This window comes from Pezoporus wallicus, unplaced genomic scaffold, assembly GCF_028554395.1.
Source record: "Pezoporus wallicus isolate ANWC-B61680 ecotype Strahan unplaced genomic scaffold, APGP_CSIRO_Pwel_v1 contig_9123, whole genome shotgun sequence".
Taxonomy (NCBI): Eukaryota; Metazoa; Chordata; class Aves; order Psittaciformes; family Psittacidae; genus Pezoporus; species Pezoporus wallicus.
In genome coordinates this window covers 559,527-578,256 of record NW_026641571.1, presented here as the reverse complement: position 1 = coordinate 578,256, position 18,730 = coordinate 559,527, and the positions used below count along the sequence as shown (strand labels likewise).

Sequence of the window (18,730 nt, the reverse complement as noted above, 5' to 3'; positions counted from 1 at the left end):
ACAACTCTTTAATAACCTTCATTTAATTCTTCCATGACATTGGCATGTGCAGAAATGTTACAGGCTCGGTCACAGTACTGCTAACACGTGCATTGCTGTGGGGCTCCTGGCAAAGCCCCTTCTGTCAAGTGCAACGCAATCCCTTCATGTGGTTATATGTAAAATAAGTGCTTAGAAACAGCAAGTGTTATTGCTCTGGAATTCCTGAGTTCTGCAGAGAACACGGTCTCTTCACCTTCATTAGATGCTCCCTGCTACCAGCAGTGCCTGCTCCTCGGTCACAAAGCTCGGCGGGTGGTTGTGAAGGGTTTGTCCACGCAGGCTCACGGCTGCGCGCAGGGAGATTTTCTGTACAGGAGAAAGGAAAGGATCTGAGTTGGCTCTGCCCCTGCCTGGGCACAGGGACAGAGCTGCTTCAGGACCCATGGAACACCAAAATGCAGATCAGCTCCAGAGCTCATGTGCTGGGTGCACCCCCAGAGTGGGAGCAGCAGGGCAGGGAGGGGATCCTGCCCCTCTGCTGTGCTCTGGGGAGACCCCCCCTGCAGTCCTGGTCCAGCTCTGGGGCAGCAGCACAAGAGGGACGTGGAGCTGTTGGAGAGAGGCCAGAGGAGGCCATGGAGATGCTGCGAGGGCTGGAGCAGCTCTGCTCTGGAGCCAGGCTGGTGCAGCCTGGAGAAGAGAAGGCTCCTGAAGGGGAGACCTTAGAGCAGCTCCAGTGCCTGAAGGGGCTGCAGGAAAGCTGGAGAGGGGCTTGGGACAAGGGATGTAGGGACAGGCCAAGGGGAATGGCTTTAACCTGCCAGAGGGGAGAGTGAGATGAGCTCTTAGGCAGAAGCTCTTCCCTGTGAGGGTGCTGAGGCACTGGCACAGGATGCCCAGAGAAGCTGTGGCTGCCCCATCCCTGGCAGTGTTCAAGGCCAGCTTGGACACAGGGGCTTGAAGCAAGCTGCTGTAGTGGAAGGTGTCCCTGCCTGTGGCAGGGGTTGGAGCTGGAGGAGCTTTAAGGTCCCTTCCAACCCAAACCAGTCTTGCATCATGTTGGGCTGTTCAGAGCTTGGAGAACCAGAGCACCTAACGGGAACTTTGTTTTACCTGAAAGTCTTGGATGTACGTGAGGAAAAAGCTGAGGAAGGAGAATGCCAACGACCACTCTGAGACAGTGCTGATGATGTGAGCTGTGTAGCCCTGTGTGATAGCAGGAGAAAAAAATCAGTATGAAAACCTCCTCTTGAACCTGCAATGGCACAAAGATGGCTCCCACGTACGACATCCCACAACCACAACTGCTCCCTTTGGAGAGTAAAACTTAGTGTGTCCAGAGCCTGGAGTAGAAGAAAGAGAATGACCAGGAAATGGCTGCTCCACACAGCTGGGGTGGCCCCACTGGGAATCTGCTAAAACCTGCAGGCTCAATGCAGAGTATGCCCAATGCAAAACCTCATTAGAAAGGTGAGGTTCAAGGCTCTCTTTTGGTTGTCCACAGATCTCCGAGAGGCTCCTTATGCTTTAAACAAAGGGAGGGCTGGGAAAAGCCCTCAGAACCAGCCTGCACCTCCAGCAGTGCTTGGAGAGGATGAGGAGGGTCAGAGAGACCAGCAGAGCTGTGAAGACCCACAGGATCTCTGTCAAACTCAGGATCTCTCTGTCCAGCACTTCCCACTTCAATGGCAGTGCCCTGTGGCCACCTTCACCTCCTGACTCCACCAGGCAGCAGCAGGAGCTCTGCTTCACCCCAGCCAAGCTGGGGTGTGAACACAACTGCAGTAAATGCCCCAATGCATCTGAAAATGGAGAGGGATTTTGTTCTGGCTTTAGTTTCTCCACTCAATCACTTACTTTTTCCTGTGGGTCCCAGTGCAACTTCTGCACGAGATTTGTTCCATACAGGCCACTGTATAAGACAACTGAGGAAACAAACACTGGAGAAACACGTTAAGGAAGATTCAAGGCCAAGAATGAGCAATGAGACATTTCTGACTCTGCTCTGGATTGTGTCAGCTGAGGCTGGAAGGAGATTCCAGCATGTTTTCCACGAGGTCTCCAGAGGATAATGAAGAGAATGGTGCCAGGAACTGCTTCACATCATCCCCTTCCACTTGCAGGTTGTTCCAACTAACCTGTTGCATGAAAAGGTTCATTCTAGTCTAAACCCATTACCTTTGTTCTCTGTATCTTGTTTCATCTCCTTGGTCACATACAGCATCCTTATGAAAGCACTTATACGATGATCAAATGTGAATACTTGGTATTTTGGTTTAGTTTCAGAGGTATTTTCCAGGCTAAGAGTGCCTCTTCCTGTGATTGCTTTTCAGCTTCTTGGCCACCTGGAATTCCTGATATCTGGGAGCACTGCATCACTTCAGCAGAGAGGGTTATCAGCTTTTCTGTTTGCCTCTTGGTTCACTCAGGGTTTGATAACTGCTTTGGGTCCACAGCCAAGGAAACCCCCCCCCGCCCCATGACAAGGATTCCTCACTTGATCAGAGCCCTGGGCTCTTTAGAGATACCACTTTTCAACATCTTACAGTGGGAACGTGAGCTACATCAGCTTACCTTCCTTCACCAATGAAACCTGGAGCATTCAGTTATAGAACATCTGATTCTCATAGGATTAGGCTATTATTTTCTTCACTCATGAATAAGATTAAGCATCAAGAGCCTCCTGCTGTGGAAGGTTAATTCTGGTGGTGAACAAGGCTGAACTTCCTGACACAAACTGGGCTTTGAAAACCCAGACTTCCAAAGCTTCTTTAAAAATGGATGAGTGATCCAGGGAGCTCTGGTTACCGACCTGAATGCAAGATACCCAATTCCCTGCTAATTCAAATGTACACCTTTAGTAGTTGTTAGTTACCTGCCTGAGTCACTGCTGCAACTGAAAGAATTCAATCAGCCTGGTACACAAATAGCTGGCTCCCATCCTCCCCTCATCAAAGGATGCAACTGACTGCTTTGCTCCTTCTGTGCTGGCCATTCTGCTGCTTCACTCCAGGGGATCAGGACTATTTTTATGGAATCATTTAGGTTAGAAATCATCTTCAAGATGATCAAGTCCAACTGTGCCCCCAGCACTGTCAAGGCCACCACTAACCCGTGTTCCAAAGCACCAAATCTTTTAAATCCTTTCACAGACAGTGATTCCACCACTTCCCTCAATAGCCTGTTCCAGTGCTTGACAACCCTTTTGGTGAACAAGTTGTTCCCGATCTCCATCTGAACCTCCCCTGGTGCAGCTTGAGGCCTTTCCTCTTGTCCCATCCCTTGTTCCTTGGCAGCAGAGCCCAGCGCCTCCTGGCTCCATCCTCCTGTCAGGCAGTTGTAGGGAGAGATAAGGTCCCCCCTGAGCCTTCTCTTCTCCAGACTAAACCCCCCCAGTATAGGGGTACAAATCCCTGCCCTGGCCCTGCTGCCACACTGCTGCTGGTACAAGATGTATGTTTCCTTCTGTCTTCCAGTACCAGTTACATCTATTTCACCATGGCCACCGACTTCTCTCTGTTACCATATCTCCCCTATTACATTATGAACTGTTAATGTAGAAAGTACTCTGACAACTTCCCTTTTCTTCCCCTTCCATACTTTCTATGAACATATAATTATTTCTACAGCATTACTTCCCTCTCATTTTGGTTAGGCCACACCAGTTCAGAAAACCTCTATAGATTTGGGGTTTGTGGGTTTTGGGCATCTGTAAAAGGCTCTTATCTTGCAGCAGATCATACTCTTCCATTCCACTCTCCCCAGTCATATCTGGCTCCTGGTATTTCAAAGCTGACAATCCTTTTCTAGCACCACAAATTTTTGCTTGGGATGGCAGTTCTCCATCTCACAGCTGATTTCCTTGCTCTGTGTCAAGCCTCCTCAGCTCATAAGGACCCTTCTTGCTTCTAAAGCTAACCAGCCTGTGCCTCACTATTGCCTCTCATCTGACTAGTTCAGGCTGTATAATCTTGGATTAGCAGGAATGGAAGCCCAGTGAGATGATCCATCACTGGGAAATGGACCATATGGTTTAGTGTTAGTTTTGGCTGCCAGCCTAGGAAATAAGTGGAATTGGATTAAACCAGTGGCCTTGATTCAGCTGCAGAAGGGACAGCATTTAACTGACTTCTGCACTGAGTTACTGTCTTTGGGATGTGAATTTGAAAGCTTTAGTGTTGTCCTGTTTGACAGAAAACTGAGTCCTAACTTTCAAACTACAATGTTTAGGTCCATCAGGATGAGCAGAGGAACTGCTGTGATTCAGTGCCCTGATGGTTAAATGATTCTGGCCAAGAAAAGGGCTTCTACTTCTGTATGGATTTGCCCATGTTTCTGTAAAACCCACAGCTCCCTCCAGCACTCTGATTTCAAAGTTAAGGGAGATGGTGGATTCCAGAGCTGAGGGAAGGCTGTAGGGAATGCCAGTCAGAAACATCGTGTCTTTTGAACTGTAGGATGGGCAGGGGAGGAGATGAGAGGTGAAATATATCTTCTGGATCAACCTTGCCAATACGCTTCCAAACTGTCTCTCTGATAAATGCCAGCACTGCTCTGGGAGCCAGCTGGCACTGCAGCACTGCTGCGTGTGGCCAGGGTAGTGTATTTTCTCTTATGCTACATCTGTACTTCTCTTTTAGTGGTATTCAAACATAAAAGTTGCTGCATCCCTGTCAGCAGGGAACAGGCACTTTTATTTCCTACCTGGCTTCCTCCCCTTCTCCCCCATTAAAACCACTCATCTCTTCAGTTCACTTCCCTTTCTCCCTGTGTCATAATCTGCAGGCAAACCTCTGTGATAAACTCTCATTTTTGCCATTTTCAGTCTATGGTGTGCAGAAGGAGAGGAGGAAGGGTGGTAACCACCCCTCTTACCTATTCTTACTATCCAGTCTCACTTGTGGGCTTAACCTGATGGTTCCTTTCTTCCTAAAGCTCCCAGACTATGAACAGATAGTGTGGTACAAGCTGTATGTGTGAAGAGGACAGGCCTTCTGTGGGCCAGCCTTCCCTGTTGGAAGGTTAAATTCATGTAGGTGCAAACTCTGTCATCTGTAAAGGCTGCTTTGGACAGCAAAGGATACTGCTCAAGATGCTTGACCAGCACCAGAGTGACACGGTCAGGCGGATCCAGAAGATGTCTTTGCTGTGAAGTTCTGGCTGCATCAGGTAGGACAGGATGGTTTGGACCAGCATGTAAATGGCCCCTACTCCAAATGTCAGGCAGGCTCCAACCACGTGGATGTAGTACAGAACACATTTCTAGGGAAGGAAAGCACTGCTTTCACAGAACCTGCTTTCATTTTAGACTCGGAACTCTTTCCCCTGTAAACCTTGGCATTCCACCCTCTCCATTACCTTCTCACAGCCCAAGCTAAGCAGTTCTGGAACATGCTGTTATTTAGGAGATTTTTCTTGGAAACCCTGTACAAAGTCAGCTGGAAGCCAGCACCTGCAGCCCCCTGTTGCTTTTGTTAAGCTCTTGGGGTTAAGTTACAGCTCATCTTAACTATGGGCAGTTATAAGAGCTGCAGGGGCTGCTGAAGCACTTGGAGAGCGGTGGTAGGGGAAAAGAAGGGAAAAAGGTGGAGCTTTCCAGGAGCTCTTCCTCTTTGCTTTTCCCTGGCCCTAATCCAGCAGGAGAGCAAGGTTACACTGCAGCCTGTAGTGGTTAAAGGCACCACTACAGAGCCCCCAAATCCAGCAGGTGATTAAGGAAATGAGGCTGTAACTGTAACTGTTGTAACTGTACAACTGCCCTGCGTGTAACAGCCAACGATGCAGAATGTGGTCCTGCTGATGGTGTGAGAATATCAGATTATGTTTTGGAGGAGGAGGTGGGAAGTACTGGGGAGAAAAACAAAGTAAGGGACACTGGGATGGAGAAATTCAGGAGGGGGTTGACACTGCAGTAACCTTAATTGCACAGATTTGAAGGAAAATACACCTAAAAGGGCAGATTTTTCAGGGCTGGACTTCTGGTGAGGGTGGGTGGTTTTGTTTTACTTGGGTTACTTGCAGTTGTAACAAGTTTTTACTATATGATACCTGATTCTCTTGAGGCAATATATATGCTATAGTAGTGGCCTTTGAATCTGGAACTTTCAAAGCTCCTATAAGGAGACCCAAGGTGAGTCTGTTGTTTGCTTTCTGCCAAACCTGTGGGGTTTTGAAATGTCCCAGTGGATAAAGCAAATAAGTAAGAAATTATAAACCAAACCTTGGGGTTTTCTAACAGTTTTCTGGAGGGAATTTGACATAAACCAGGTTTGCCCTAGAACACTGCAGGCAAAGCACCAACCTGGAAATTTGCAATGATGCAAAGTCCAAAGCAGCTCATCAGGCCTAGAGTGAAGCCGATCTTGTTAAGCCTCAGGATCCTGGATCTTTCTGGATTCAAAGCATGAACTTGTTTGTAGCGGACATACATGGTGGCCATACCTGTTAACAAAGAACCCGGACCAGTGAGATATTCATGTGAGGAACACACTGTCCTGTTTGAACTGGGGAGATGCTGAGTGACAGAGGCAGCTATTTATAATGCAAAAACTGTCCTACAGTAGCCTGAAATGGGAAAGCTGGGAATCTGGAAGGTAAAACTGAAATAATATCATGGCAAACATGTCAACACTGCATTTTTCTGTTCTCTTTCATTTGAAAGACATACCAGGTTCTTCTTCCCTTTCTCTGCAATCACAGCACAAGGTGATTGCCTTGGATTTGGATTTCTATTTCTTTTACTATTCTGTTGGGATTTTAAGTGCATTTTTAGCCTTCTGGACTCTGCAGTTGTCATGCTGGATGTGGGTAGCATCCCTGACAAACACTTCCCCTCTGAATCTGAAGAGGATGAAGATTAATTGCTTAGAATTCAGGTTCTGACTGTGAATTATGGGCTGTTTAATGATCTGAGTAAGGAAAGGAAGTGGTTTAAAGCTCTGTGCACTTCACAACTGTTGCAGTTCACCCAGGGCAGCTTTCTGTACTCACCCAAGAAAGCCGAAATATTTAACATGATCCCAAATAAGCATCTCTCAGGTGGTGTTGTCCCTGTGTCACTGGAAGAGATAAATGGAATGACATGTATCTATCTATACAAAAATACTTATTTCAGTCTAAGAGAGAGGTTTATGGAAAAAAATCCTTTTTTCACAGAATTTTTCATTGTTCAAACTATACTTCATTAGTTTCCAGAGCTGCAGAAATAAGCATGGTGAAAACGTGCTACACTTAGAACAAGGAATGAACATACTTGGTGTAGCTATCCTTTTTATATCGATCTCCATTCCATAAAAGGTGAATGAAGAGTATTAAAACTGGGGAAATTAAGACTCTGGAAAACTGAAAGACCAAAACTACGGTTAAATGTATAGCTTCAATGCAATGCAGCCGGGAATACAGATCTTAGTACATGTTTACTGGTGCAACAGCAAGATGCTTTGAACAGAGAGCTGGAGATGCACTCCTGTTTTCTTTTTCATCATCATTTTAAGGCTATGTTTACAGAGCCACAGCTTAAAGGTTAGTATTCTGCACCAAAACAGTTATACACAAATAACTATTAACAGCCAGTAGCTTTAGAACTGGAGCAGTCAGGTAAGAACTGCTGTTCAGAGTCTGGAGCTGGGGAGGAATTGAGAGGAGGAGTCAATACTGTGACACAGGATGAATGTTACCGACCTGATGTAGGGCACCAAAGGGTCCACGTGGTGTAGGATGATTGCAGTAATGTATGAGAACACAAAAGATGCAGCTGACCACACAACCAAAGCCATGGGCAAGAACGAGAGGCCTTGCTGAAACCACCACATTTCAACACTGGTGTCTAACTCTGAGCACTGTGAAGAATCAAATCCAAAGGTTTACTAAGATTTCTCAAAGGTTTTGCTGTTCTTGAGGCAAATGCTTCAAGCACAGCAAGTTGATGTTGCTCTCAGTCCTGGCCTGCAAACACAGAGTGAACATTTGACTTCACAGCACAGAAACAATCATAAATAACATCTGGAAATGTTAATTCTGAAAATCTATGAGAAAAGAAACTAGTACTGTCACTTTACTATGTGTCTCAGCATTTGTTGCTGCCAGAATAAGGTCAAGCGAGTCATTGTGAATAACTGACTCTATTTTCTTCTTACCTTTATGTCATAACACCGTGGTAGAATTAGTGGGGCTGATGGAGAATGTGTCCCAGTAGTGACAGCTGAACTGATAGTGGCTGCTGTAGTGCCTCCAACTTCTATTAACAACCAACTAGGCAGACGTGGAGGAAATGACCTAAAATTACTTTAATATCTGCACTCAGTCACTCCCTGTCGTTCCGTGTGACTCAACATCTGTTATAAGCATCACTGCAATAAACTCACGGATTATCTATGAGCTGAGTGCTACCAGCCACAACCTTCAAACCCAAGGCCTGCTTCCTCCTGGTGGCAGTAGAGCAGCTACACTTGTGTTTCTACAGGTGGAAAGAAAAGGTGCATTTCCAATGGAGTGAAATGGCTCTGTACTAGAGCACTTCCATGAGTCCCAGCCTGACAGCTATTTTGTGTCTACACCTCCAGTTCTCTCAGAGTAATAATGTGCAGCTGTGTCACCCTGGTGAGCTCACACAGAGAGAGCTGTGACTCCTCTCTGCTCCTGCTGCTACAGGAAGTAATTTACTATTGGCTTCAAATACAAAGTTAAACGGAGCTGATTTCAGAACCCCAGAACTGCTGAGGTAGGCCTGGGCCTCTGGAAGTCATCTTGTCCAACTCCCTGCTCAAGGAGGGCCACCCAGAGCCAGTTGTGCAGCATGGCTTTGGAGTATCTCCCAAGGATGGAGATGGCACAGCCTCTCTGGGCAAGCTGGGCCAGTGCCCAGCCATCCTCACAGTGAAAAAGTGAGAAGAGCCTGGCTCTGTCTGCTTTGCACCCTCCCTTCAGGTAGGGAGATCCCACCTGAGCCTCCCACACTGATGAGATCCCACTTCAGGCTTTTCTTCTTGTGTTTTATGCCATTTTACTGGTAGCATTCCCTAACACTGGGGAGAATAGTGCAGAAGGTGTTTAAGTACAGTTGAATCTGGAGACTGTAAATGGAATATAAAATAGGACAAAGGGGAAGAGCAAATAACAAAGACTGCAGATCCAAGGTCATCCAAGCCAAGATCAAACAGTATGTGAGAAAAGCAAAATGATACCATGACAGAACAAGGAGTGCAGCACTGAGAGGCTTCAGGAGGTGGGCACTGCCTGAGGTGTGAGACAGAGAAAGGAGCAAGAGAAAAGATAGGAAGCACCAAGACTAACAAGAGATGTACTGAATGATAGAATTAGTTGCTTGCTTTCTTACTCCTAGGCTTTCATTTTTACCTAAACATAACATTTGCCCTCTCATGCTGAATTTCATTTTGAGACTGTAACACAGTAAAAATAGTAATGAATGTAACTTCACAATCTTGTGTGAATAAATTGGGAATTTGGAAAGGAAATGCAAATCTTGCTCAGCATTCTTTGCTGCAGATGTTGCATGCCTAGGCACGCAGTTCAAAACTCTAAGCAGTCAGTCTGATGCTTAGATTGTACTTTTCCTTTAGCATTTAGATGTTAATAGTGCCCTATTAACAACCTAAACAACCAAACAATATGCCACATACCTGAGAACAAGGGCACTGAAAGAAGTGTCAACTCACGGGGAATCCAAAGTCATCTTTCTGCTGAAGTTCCACGTTTGCTTCATTTTACTCCCAAATCTTTGAGATATAAAGGAAAATAATCAGGATACCTCTTACTCTATTGTATTTCTTCTCCTTTCCATCTTCTCTTAGTCACTGCTGTTGACTGACTGTTTGGGTTAGATGTTGGCCTGACACAGTGTTTGCCTGCATTCCAAGTGGTTTAAGGAGTGACGCTGGCGTGTGGTGGGATGGGGGAAATGCAGAGAAACAGGGCTTAAGACTTTGATTTATAGGGCTTGTCTACACAAAGATTTAACTTGAAGTGAAAGCTTTCAAGTGAAGCAGAACAGCTATTCCTAATTTCCCTCCTGGATATTGCTCTTATTACAAGATAGATGTGTCCATGCAGGCAAGGTTTGTTCCAGAGCAAGCCCTGCTGCAGAGAAGCCCTCACTGAGTCAAGACTGAGCACCTCTGTGATCCAAGCTGTCACTTAGCCCAGAGCTAAGGCCTGCACACAAATTATGGTGGTTTTCATGTGGTCAGGTTAAAGAGCAGTGAGGTTGCTTCGGCTGTAGCCTGAGAGCTCTGGTGAGGCACAGCTCCTCCCTGTGAAGGTAGCTGCAGGCTGGTACGTCCCCCCAGCTCCAAGATTAGAGCTGGTTTGGGCTCTGTCAGAGAACTGCAGCTCTGATCCTCTTACTTTCACAGACACAACTCCCTGACACACTCTCCTTCCACTTAAAACTCTTCTGTACATTTTTCTCTACTAAATTCTTTCTTAGCTCTGTCAAGATCTTCCCTAAATTCTTATCCTCTCCCATCACCCTCCTTCCTGTTTAAGTTGTCCCAGTGAAATCAAGTCTGTTTCACACTCTCATGAGGGCAGACTGTATGTACCAAACACATCTTTGGTCCCTGCAAAGCACGGGTACATTTATGGCACCATCTGCCCCAGGCTGTCCAAATTCACACTGCTGCAGATAACACCGAGGCACTGCAGGGCTCTGGGCAAGCACAGGCACATAGGGAAGCATCCCAAATCCCAGGGAGGCAGGATGGAACTGCCTTGTGATTTGCCAGTTGGAAGGTCCTGAAATGATTATTAACACCTTATCCTGTCCTATTGTTTTCGAGAGTGAGGCAGACAAGACACTCAACCTCCTTGGTTTTGTCACAAGGTCCTTACCAACAGCAATGCCTGGCCTCTCTTTGCAACACAACACTTGGGTGTCCTAAGGGCGTTTTTAAGCCCCAGATTGAGTATCAGAGATCGACATTATCAAACCACCATCAAGAGGAAGTCGAGGAAGCAGATTTTAACCATGTCTGAGGTTTTTCTTGAAATGCAGGAAGTGTGCAGCAGCATCCTGCACACGCTGGGGCATATGCAATGGAAACTAGAGGCGGCCAAGCCCATTAACAGCACAAAGTTAGTGAGAATGATAATGCTGAAAAGATGGTTAAAGGGCGTGGGGAAAAGGGAAATGTCTACATTACCGCTGAGACCCTGATTGCCGACCTGCCTGCTCCCTGCTCTCAGCAGCACAGGCAGAGATAAAGCTGCACAAAGGGATACTCCTTTCTCACTCCAGCCACTGCTGAAGGAACAATGACAACGCAATTTGTGGTGTGCACTCCGAGGTAAACGCGAAGGTTGGATGGGGATTAAATGTGTTCATCTGCGCAGTTTAGTGGCAGGGTTAAACTGACAAACAACAGTTAAATGTGGTTTAATCCTCATTACTACAAGTAAGAAAGCAGGAAATGTGTCACCTTTTCTGTTCCCACTGCGGAGCAGGGACAGATGACTCAATTTTGAGTGTTTTCTCGGTACAAACACCCAAAAAGTTGCTATTAAATCTTTTGGATATGGAACAGAGCTTCCAGAGAGTGGAAGCGAGCTTCAAGCCCTCACTAAGCCCCTGTTACTCAGCAGCAGAACGGCACAGCACCAAACCAGGCAGAGCCAGGCACAAGACAGCACGACATAAGGATGTATGGAAACCTGGCACACAAGGGCGATAGCAGCCTGTCCCTGCGGCTGCCTGAGGAGCTCGGTTTCCAGCACATGCTACCTGTCAGTGCGACCTGTTTAACCTAAGAAAAGCAGCTCAAACTCCGTGAGTACCCGAAGCAGAGCACGGGAGATGGTTTTCTGCATTTCAGCTGGGGAATTGAAGTTACTGCAAGGTCATAAGGAGGACAGGGAAGGGACCGGGCCGGAGGGCAGGTTGAAAGGAGCTGTGCGGGAAGGGAACATGGAGAGGGGAAGCCTGAGGGCTCGATGGGGCAGAGCGATGGTGGTTGGCGATCAGCGGGGCAGAGCGATGGAGGGCACTAGGGCTGACCGGAGGGAGGGCGGCCCTGAGGTAACTGAGGGTCTCCCGGAGCGCTCCCAGGGCTGAGAGCGGGGGACACGGGAGGGTCGCTGAGAGGGTGATGGGGAGGTGAAAGGAGACCGGAGGATGGCTGAGGTGGGGGGCGAGGCGTTTGGTTGGGCTGAGGGGTGCCCTTGCCCTCGCTTCCTTGCCCCGGGTGTTGGCCGGCAGCGGGCAGGCCAGGGTGAAAGTCCTGAGGAAGCCGGGCGCTGTGGGGTTGTTTGTGTTGGAGGACGAGGCGGTTTTTGGTTGTTTTCCCTCCTGGCTCAGGAGGGGCCTCCCCTCGGGGGGAGCAGCTTCTCGGGAAGAGAGGCAAAGCGTATCGTTTTCTGCATTGAAGCTCTTCTTTCTGGTCATCCAGGACAAGACCTGCAGGGACCTCCTTGCTGACTAAGTCTGGTTTCTTGATAAATGAGTAGGTCCAAGTCTGCTGATCTGAACTTATCGAGGTCCTGCCCAAGTGAGGCCCTGTCTGTTTGCTTTCTCCTCTCCTCCCACTGACAGGGCTCTCTGAGACTGGCCTTTCACTGCTGGAAACTGCCTTAATTAAGCTGTGGAGAGTGGAAATGGGAGCACTTGTTCTTATGCCAGTATTGACCTTTGATTTGCACAGCTTGTTTTTCTTACTGGCTACATGCATTGCTGTTGGCTTTAGCTGTCATCATCCCCTCCCTACCTTCATTCTGTTACACTTTACAACTAAGCTTTTTTCTCTGGTTTGTGCCTGTAGATAAAAGGCAAACCTTCCATTTCAGTCTCCTTTCTGTACTGCAGCTCTTCTAGTTCATGTGGAGGGTTACATGTTTCTGGTCCCCTGCCTTTGAGGGAGGTAGAACATTGCGAGGGGTCTTGTTTGCACTGGGAATGCTGGTCCTGACCCTGTGCTTTCTTTTCACGGTTGCCTCATGCTGGTGCCTCTAGGCTGTCTTTGATGAACTAAAGGTCTTTAGTGCCTGTGTGTTTCTTGCCTGTCTTGTAAGTTGAATATACAGTGAGCTTTTTCCTGAAGTGAGTTAATTTGGGGAAGAAGAAAAGTCACAGCAAAACTGAAATGAGGAACAGTGATCTGAGAAAGATGCTTAGAGCTGGCTTTAGGTGGTTGTTCAGCCTCACCAAAGAGGTAGAGCTGCCCCAAACCAAGTTATCTTAAGACTTCTCTGTGTTTGTACTGGTTCTAGTGCTGTCAGTTCATAACCTAAGTAGTGCAGGTCTGTTACGTACCACCTATGAGAGAGATGTGAGCGGCTGACTGTGTCTTAGTCTGTAACATAAGGCAGTGGTATGGTGTAAGCTTCTGCTGCTGCTGAAACATACACTGGTGGCTGCAGGCTCTTTGCTTCAGTAGGCAGCAAGGGAAGTAAACAAGTGCAACTTAACCATTTTATAACTGTGTTTAGAAGACTTGCTTCCTGCCTCTCCCTCAGCTATTCTCTGAATACCTTTATTTTCTTACAGAATCTTCTTGGTTTGCTGATGGGAAACAAAATGCTTCTTAGAGCAGCACCTAGAAACTTTTGATATCTGAAGGGAACCTACAAGGATGCTGGAGAGGGACTCTTCATCAGGGACTGTAGTGATAGGACAAGGGGTGATGGGTTCAAACTGAAACAGGAGAAGTTCAGGTTAGGCTAGGGTTCTTCCTCACAGGAAGAAGCTCTTCTCTGTGAGGGTGGTGAGGTTCTCAAGTGGTTTGCCCAAAGAAGTGGTTAATGCTCCATCCCTGGCAGTGTTCAAGGCCAGGTTGGATAGAGCCTTGGGTGACACAGTCAGGTGTGAGGTGTCCCTGCTCATGGCAACGGGTTGGAACTGGATGATATTAAAGTCCTTTCCAACCCAGACCATTCTGTGATTCTATGATGCTATGATCTTCATCTCACTTGTGCTCTCCACCTTCAGTGTGTCTCATCCTTTTATGTTGCAGGATCTTATGATTCTCCATAACAGCTGCTACCTGCCACATAAGAGTTCTGAGGCCGCCCAACCCATGAGTGGGCACCGAAGCATAAAGAGGCGATGTGGGGAGTCGCACCTGGAGTCCCCAGTGGGCTGCAGTCATGGTCCCGCTGCTGGCTGCGTGTTGAGCAAACTGGTTCAGCTGCCCACCCCCCCCTTGTCAAAGCACCAGCTGAAACGGTTAGAAGAACACAAGTATCAGAGTGCTGGACGATCCCTGCTTGAACCCCTAATGCAGGGTTACTGGGAATGGTTAGTTGGAAGAGTTCCAGCCTGGATTGCCCCAAATCTGATCACCATCATTGGACTGTTAATAAATATATTTACAACTCTACTATTAGTGTATTACTGCCCAACAGCTACAGAACAGGTAAGTTATGGTCCTCTGACAAGCTTTGTTTGCAGTTCCTGCCATCTAGTAGCTGCTTGGCACTGTTTTCTGGTGGGCTCTCATCTCTCTGGAGAGCTGCTTCTCGTGACCAGCCTGAAGTTCTTATACATTTAAGCTATTCTCTACAAATGGTTGTAGTGTGTGTGCATCTATGTGAGCTCTTGCATGCAGAAAGAGCACAGATGGATGGTGGGGTCAGCACGCTGCTGGTGGTTCATCTGGTCAACATGGTGTTCATTATCCAAATAGCTGTTCCACTGCAGCTGTGAAGGGCCTGTGCATGAACGCTGCAGCCCTGCAGGGCTTGAATTCACGTGCAGGCAATTATGAAATGAATTCGCAGCTACGTTGCTTGTATGGCACATGGAGTTTTTGCCTGTTTACTCTCCCTGCCTGGGACTAGGTTAGTCACCTTCAGCTTTCCCTCTAGAGTTACCACACAGCGAGAAGTGCAAGGTGACTCGGTTGGCAGTGAGCTGAGCCTGCCTGTGAGCACAGCTCGAGTTGCAGCAATGAGGAACTCGAGCTCAGATATGGGATTGAGCTCAAAGTGGTGCAGCTTGAGAAATCGAGACCTCCTCCGTTGCTGGGGTGGCTAAACCCAGCTTAGTAAAATTGAGGGACACCTTTCTTCATCCTGTCCTAGTAATTCCTGGCTTCAGGGGTACAAAAGTCTTTATGAGGTGTTTCAAGTTCTTAGTTTCAGAGTTTTCTCTCACTGGAGTTACCACACAGGGCATGTGAAGCCTTTCAATTTTGTGCCTGAAAAAGTTTTGTCACTTGCATGTTGAATCTTAAAGGCTGGTTATATCTGTATGCCCTGAGAAAGGGAGTTATTTGGTACAGAATATGTATTATACATCAGATAGCTGGAGAGTGTCTCATGAGTTCTGGCTTTTGAATATCCTAGTTCCTTAGTGATGGAGTCTCCCAAGTGAGGTTGGGGAAATGCTCTGTAGTCAAGTGATGTGCAGTTTGTTTCCAGCCGGACTCTAAAGGCCCCCATGTAGGTTGGCACACTCGGCGCTGTTCTGCATATGCCATAGCAAAGGGATGTTTGCCTCTTCTAGAAATCTGTTGAAATAGTTTCACAATAACTTGTGGAGTTTGGCAGACGTCAGATAAAGTGAATCCTGATCTGAAGCAGGGAATACTTTGAGCAGCTTCAGGCTGTGGTGTTGTTGCATGGCTCTGTTTTAACTCCATACCTGCTCCCACAGCAGTGTTACATGGGGCCTGAGACTCTGAAATCCACTTCAATAGGCTTTGACCTGTTTATTCCAGCAGCTCATCAGCTACTATAGGGCTGTTGAACTGGAGCATAACTTCAGCTTTAGAGTACAGTTGTATTTTGGTTGGTAGTTGAACTTCTGAAATACTCACTAAGCTACACTGAGAGCATCAGAAGGGGTGTCAGCTGTAGTCTGCTCTTCTGTATTTAACAGTTTGAGAGTTACTTTCTGCCAAGTGAAAGAGACTCTTCTCACTTCAGCTGAAAAATAACTCTGCTGAGGTAGCTTTGATCCTGATCTGATTTGCCATATGGCACCGCAGCCCTGTGTGCTGGCACCATACAGTAGAGGCCATCTTGGTGCTGGAGCTATGAGCTTGTGCTTTTGAAGTGTCAGTAGCTGGCTGAGGAGGAAAATGGGGCTTTGCCATTCCAGAGCCAGATTTTGTTTTTCCTGAAAGCACCACTGCTTTCAGATGTAAATTGTCTCTAAGCTCAGCCTTAGTTCTACTTTTCTCAAAAGCAGCTTGTCTTGTTGATGAAAGGTGTAACCAAAGGGTTGCAGCTATCACTTTCAGCTTCAGTGGTATCCAAAAAGAAAATGAGATACAAATAGTTCTACTGCCTGCTTAGCTGGGGAGACCTCAGATAACAAAGTGCTGCCCTCTTATCTCTCATGCTGGTTTGCGTAGGTACAGGGATAGAAGCAGAGCATGGTGCCAGCTTTTGTGGCAGAATATACTGGCTTAGGGCAATGCAGGAGCAATGCAGGCTGGAGAAGGAAGTACATTTAAGTGAATTCACTACAAGCGAGTTATGGTTGTGTAGACCAAAGAAGCTGGATTCTAGAGCTTTAGGAGGCAAGTCAGCTTGGTTAAGCTACTTACATGTATGTGGACTTATTGGCATGATTTGTAAATAGAGCTGCTCATAAATGCTCACTTTGATAAAGGTCAAATGTGAAGACTGCAGAACATCCAATAATACCTGTTTTGTGCATGTGTAAACTGGGACAGGCTGATGGCAACCCCCTGGCTTTTGTGATCATAATGGTTTATACTCCAAATATCAAATTAAGCCTAAAAGTAATGTTTGATATTGTTTAAAATCACAATAGTGGACGTGAACAGTAAGGGTTATTAACATAGATTTGGCCAAGCTACTGTTACCTTGTAATAGAACAGGCAGTTGGAGGTGGAGGTGCTGTACTGAGAGCACTGACGCTTTATTGATTGTGGACAATCTAAAAGCTAAGCTTGAACTTTGAAGGTTCAAGAACTTTGCAGTGACAAAGTTCAAGCTGCTGCAGCCTGGTAATGCCCTGTGCTTGGCAGCAGTTTAGTACGTGACACCTCACTGGGGTCTTGTGAAGATGAGCTCAGTGTTTGTGACACAATTACACGTTTTGGGGGCTAAGTTGTTGAGTTTCTAGATCACTTGGACAACTTGCAGAAGCAAGACAAGAGCCTAATTGTGCACCACTGCGAATGTAGTATTCTTTCAGATGCACAGCGCAGCTTCCTGCTTCAGGAAATGTGCTGTAGCTGTTAATCTATGCTGTCAGTTCTTGTCACTTAATGTATTTGGATCTCACATAAGCCTCAGCCTGTCCTTGCAAGGCCCAGCTACTGAAAGGTCCACGTATGTGATGAGGAAGCATGTGCAGATAAAGTGCTGTATGAGATGGGTGTAACCTAGGTCAGCTTCAGGCTTCTCCTGTAGGTTTACAAGAATCTTTTACTCTCATTGCCTTTGTTTCTTAGGCACCTCCCTGGGCATACGTTGCGTGTGCATGTGGCCTTTTCATCTACCAGTCTCTGGATGCTATAGATGGGAAACAAGCAAGAAGGACAAATAGCAGTACTCCGTTAGGAGAACTCTTTGATCATGGCTGTGATTCACTTTCCACAGGTATTGTCATTTTTCATTCAAGTATGAGGATTAAATGACTCCATTTCAGGGATCAAATCTGGAATAGGGAAGAATGCTTCTTCACTGAAGAAAAGGACAACTGATATTGCTGAATGTCTAGCTTTTCAGTCCACCTTTTTTCCCTAGGCAGCAATCTTGATCAAGTGAATGTCTTCTCTTGTGTTATGCTGGAAACTCAACCATCAAGCATGTGACTAATTCAGTCTGGGCCAGCAGTCTCTGTGTGTGCTTTAGCAGAGCCTTGGTTCTAAAGCTTCTGTGGGAAGCTGTCAGCATGCTCTTCCCTGTTATTTTAGATTGAATCTGTATAGAGTGATTGCAAGGCAGGTGGAAAGTGTAAAGAATGGGACAATAGAAGTCGGAGTTTAAGATTAGAATTGGCAGAATCAGGTCCTTGGTAGGTGGAGTTCACTGAGCCAGCCTGAAGTATAACCCCATTGCGGAAGAGGGATCGTGTGCTTTTGGTTACTTCAATTTTAAAGCTCTTCTGCTTTATAGTCTTATGAATACTTTATCAAAATTGTGGATTGAATGGGTGGAGGGAAAAGCATAGGTTCCTTATGACTCTGGAATGACAGAGCTTGGATTTTCATAATGGTATCATAGAAAAGGGGGAAATATGTCCAGCAAATCACGGATATAAGAGAAACCCCACAACTCTGCCCACGGGCTGCAACTGCAGAAATCACTTGAGTCCCTTCATGTCTAATCCCATTTGGTTCAATAGAAAAAATAGGGGACCAAGAAACCCTCAATATTGAGAACTTCTGAGAGCTGACAGGATGTTAAATACGCTTTTCCTAGTCTGTATTTTTAAAATGGAAGTGTTAATCTCATGCCTGTGGGGTAAACCACATCAGGATTCCTTTATACTGCCTCCCCTCTGGGTCCTTTTCTTAGATTTGTTTCTGGTAAGGCTCTTTACTCGCATCAACGCTTTACCTTTTGACCATGTGACTGATTTTCTCCTGCAGTCTTTGTGGTTTTGGGAACTTGTATTGCTGTGCAGCTGGGAACCAACCCTGACTGGATGTTCTTTTGTTGTTTTGCTGGGACGTTCATGTTTTACTGCGCGCACTGGCAGACCTACGTCTCTGGAACCTTGCGCTTTGGCATGTGAGTACCTTGGCTGAAAAGAAACCTGTAACTTGGGCTGCTTAACTGTGTAGCTGCACTTTGTGGTTGTAGTTCAGATCCTTAG

The 18,730-nt window shown here is 46.6% G+C and overlaps 3 protein-coding genes across 6 annotated transcripts in view; 1 reads left to right on the top strand and 2 right to left on the bottom strand.

Annotated features, from left to right (window-relative positions):
• The window catches only part of TMEM167B (transmembrane protein 167B), a 151,022-nt gene that overhangs the window by 91,311 nt on the left and 40,981 nt on the right, over positions 1-18,730 (bottom strand). The gene's annotated exons all lie outside the window — the stretch shown is intronic.
• On the bottom strand, positions 8-10,368 carry DRAM2 (DNA damage regulated autophagy modulator 2). 3 transcript variants are annotated; one of them, XM_057424476.1, is made up of 9 exons: positions 9,621-10,367; positions 8,118-8,232; positions 7,663-7,926; positions 6,973-7,040; positions 6,284-6,423; positions 5,067-5,244; positions 1,840-1,922; positions 1,096-1,188; positions 8-348 (listed from the first exon to the last, which is right to left on the bottom strand). In XM_057424476.1, exons 3-9 carry the CDS (start codon positions 7,791-7,793, stop codon positions 241-243), a joined length of 801 nt encoding a protein of 266 aa, XP_057280459.1. In that variant the 5' UTR covers positions 7,794-7,926; positions 8,118-8,232; positions 9,621-10,367; the 3' UTR covers positions 8-240. The 3 variants fall into 3 exon arrangements, with proteins under 3 accessions (XP_057280459.1, XP_057280460.1, XP_057280458.1); XM_057424477.1 differs by lacking the exon at positions 8,118-8,232 and having other exon boundaries at positions 7,663-7,820; positions 9,621-10,368; XM_057424475.1 differs by lacking the exon at positions 8,118-8,232 and having other exon boundaries at positions 9,621-10,366.
• The window catches only part of CEPT1 (choline/ethanolamine phosphotransferase 1), a 30,586-nt gene continuing 24,177 nt past the window's right edge, over positions 12,322-18,730 (top strand). Inside the window, exons 1-4 of one of the 2 annotated variants that reach the window (XM_057424467.1) lie at positions 12,322-12,437; positions 13,944-14,345; positions 17,361-17,508; positions 18,504-18,645. In XM_057424467.1, the coding sequence (XP_057280450.1) occupies positions 13,950-14,345; positions 17,361-17,508; positions 18,504-18,645 (686 nt within the window). In that variant the 5' untranslated portion in view covers positions 12,322-12,437; positions 13,944-13,949. Of the gene's footprint in view, positions 12,438-13,943; positions 14,346-17,360; positions 17,509-18,503; positions 18,646-18,730 lie in introns of those variants that run through there. The other variant, XM_057424466.1, reaches the window with a different exon arrangement.

Bases quoted from the DNA above. Each gene is read 5' to 3' on its own strand.
- DRAM2 (XM_057424477.1), bottom strand. From the start codon at position 7,793: ATGTGGTGGTTTCAGCAAGGCCTCTCGTTCTTGCCCATGGCTTTGGTT. The intron at 5,245-6,283 runs GTTGGTGCTTTG...TTCCTTCCCTAG, and splicing joins GCATCATTGCAAATTTCCAG to AAATGTGTTCTGTACTACAT. The intron at 1,923-5,066 runs GTATCCTTTGCT...GTGTTTCTCCAG, and splicing joins CTGGTCAAGCATCTTGAGCA to TGTTTGTTTCCTCAGTTGTC.